This window comes from Emiliania huxleyi (assembly GCF_000372725.1).
Source record: "Emiliania huxleyi CCMP1516 unplaced genomic scaffold EMIHUscaffold_222, whole genome shotgun sequence".
NCBI lineage: Eukaryota > Haptophyta > Isochrysidales > Noelaerhabdaceae > Emiliania > Emiliania huxleyi.
The window spans coordinates 97,710-99,536 of NW_005200401.1; the positions used below are offsets into that span (position 1 = coordinate 97,710).

Consider the following 1,827-nt stretch of genomic DNA (forward strand, 5'->3'; position numbering starts at 1 on the left):
CGTGCAAAGATGGGTAAATGACCCTGTGGTGCCGCCCTTTATTTAAGCCGGCGGGCCCGGGGTGGGAGGAGCCCCAGACGCGATTTTTTCCCCCTACCTTCGGATGGGGGGTGGGGGGAGGGGGGGACTGAGGCTGCGACGTTGTGCCCGCTGCGCCGGCCTGTGGCGAGCGTCTCACCTTCCTTTGCGCGGTCCCAGGCCATGAGCGCGCCGCGGCATGCCAAGACAATCAGGTCCCAGGGGCGAGGCACGCGCTCCCGCTTTCGCAGGGCGTTGAGGGCGACGACGGTGTACACAACGACGAGGACAATCATGACAAAGGCGCCTGATGATGATGATGGGAGCGGGCCGAATCATGTCAGACTGTTGCTTCCACAGCGCTGGCCTCTCCCGGACTCACATATCGCCCCGGCATAGATGGAATGGACGAGCTCCTTGCAGGCCCCGTTGTCGTAACATTTCGTGAATGTGTCCGTGGAATTGCAGGTCTCGTAAGAGTAGAAAACGCCGTCGTCAAAGAAGGCTGACGGCTTATACGCCGCCGTCGTGCACGCACTTTTGTTGACGTAGCACCACTCTGAAGTGCAAAAGTCGGGATCGTCATTGAGTTTCAATTTGCTGTGCGGCTCGCAAAAAGGAGGCCGATCCACATCGTATGACTTGCAGCCTTGCCATCCGTAAGACGCCTCGTACTCGTACTTCTCGTCATAGATGACTGCGATCTGCGGCGCAGAGAGGATCTGAATCAGGCACTGACAGCCCTCGCGTCCGGTGTTCGCGGAGACGTCGGCCATTCTCGTTATGTGCGAGCGTAGCTTGCGTGACGGCGATCAACCTTGCAAGCTTAGCTTGTTGGTAGGATTCCTATATACCAAAATGAGGCAAGCAGCTTGGGGCGGTCTCCCTGCTGGGGCGCCTTATTTCGGCGTTTTTTTTGTATAGGTAGATTTCTCCACACAACAAAGTGGTGGGCAAGGGGGAAAACTGCGGCTTGGTGGCGGCGTGCCGTCCTCCCATCCGCATCCCTCTCTTGGGTTGTCTTTTTCTTTTTACCGACTCCAAGTGCTCCAAGTGCCCGGGCCCTGGGCGTGCGGTTGATGACCGCACTCCATGTGCTCCTCGCCTCCTCGCGGAGATGCTTATTGCTTTCGCGGGACAAACACACATCTCTCCCACATGCCCCCCTCCCAGCCACAACACGGCAGACGCCTCTCCAACTCACACCGAACACGACGTGGATCGCATCCGCGACTTGGCGAAATCGCACTCCTCACGCGTTGAACTTGGCGGGTCGCAGGACGGAGAAGCCAGTCCCCCGCGCGCACGGGTTCGCGTTCATCTCCTCCTCCTGCTTGCGCTTCTCCTCCGCCGTCAGGAAGAGCGACTTGTACACGGACGAGCTCGACGCCTACACAAAACAGACAGGTGGGACGAGAGAGCACGGGCTCGCCGCAGCGAGGCCGCGCGCGACGCCTTTTCGCGAATCGAGGCCTCCCACTCCCGCTCCCGCTTAGCGCCGCCTCCCGCCGCATCGCCCGCCGCGGCTTGACTCGTCCGCCCCTTTGCCCGCTCCCGCTCGCCATGCCCGGCTGTCTTTTTGATGCCCAAACTTGTTCAGCAAACATCTGTTGGCTGCGTCGTCTTGCGTCTTCCCTCTCCAATCGCTTGCTTCCTTAGCTGCACCGGTTGCCCCCTGCTTTCCTTTCTGATATCCCTCGAACTCTCCCCTCCTTTTGTCCCCTTACAAATACCTGCCCTTTCGCTTACTTTTTTGCACATCAATTGGTCTGCTGTACATACCCGAATCTCTTCCTGATATTTCCTTTT

General features: G+C 59.0%; 2 protein-coding genes across 2 annotated transcripts in view; both read right to left on the reverse strand.

Annotated features, from left to right (window-relative positions):
• Positions 1-147: 147 nt before the first annotated feature.
• EMIHUDRAFT_366539 (hypothetical protein) lies at positions 148-835 on the reverse strand. The gene has a single exon (XM_005779940.1). It carries the CDS (start codon positions 792-794, stop codon positions 354-356), a length of 441 nt encoding a protein of 146 aa, XP_005779997.1. The 5' UTR covers positions 795-835; the 3' UTR covers positions 148-353.
• Positions 836-1,039: 204 nt separating this feature from the next.
• EMIHUDRAFT_457121 (hypothetical protein) overlaps positions 1,040-1,827 on the reverse strand; it is a 1,916-nt gene continuing 1,128 nt past the window's right edge. Inside the window, exons 4-5 of the mRNA XM_005779941.1 lie at positions 1,474-1,588; positions 1,040-1,408 (exon numbers count right to left, since the gene is read on the reverse strand). Coding sequence (XP_005779998.1) covers positions 1,511-1,588 — 78 coding nt within the window. The 3' untranslated portion in view covers positions 1,040-1,408; positions 1,474-1,510. The remainder of the gene's footprint in view (positions 1,409-1,473; positions 1,589-1,827) is intronic.

Bases quoted from the DNA above. Each gene is read 5' to 3' on its own strand.
- EMIHUDRAFT_366539 (XM_005779940.1), bottom strand. From the start codon at position 794: ATGGCCGACGTCTCCGCGAACACCGGACGCGAGGGCTGTCAGTGCCTG.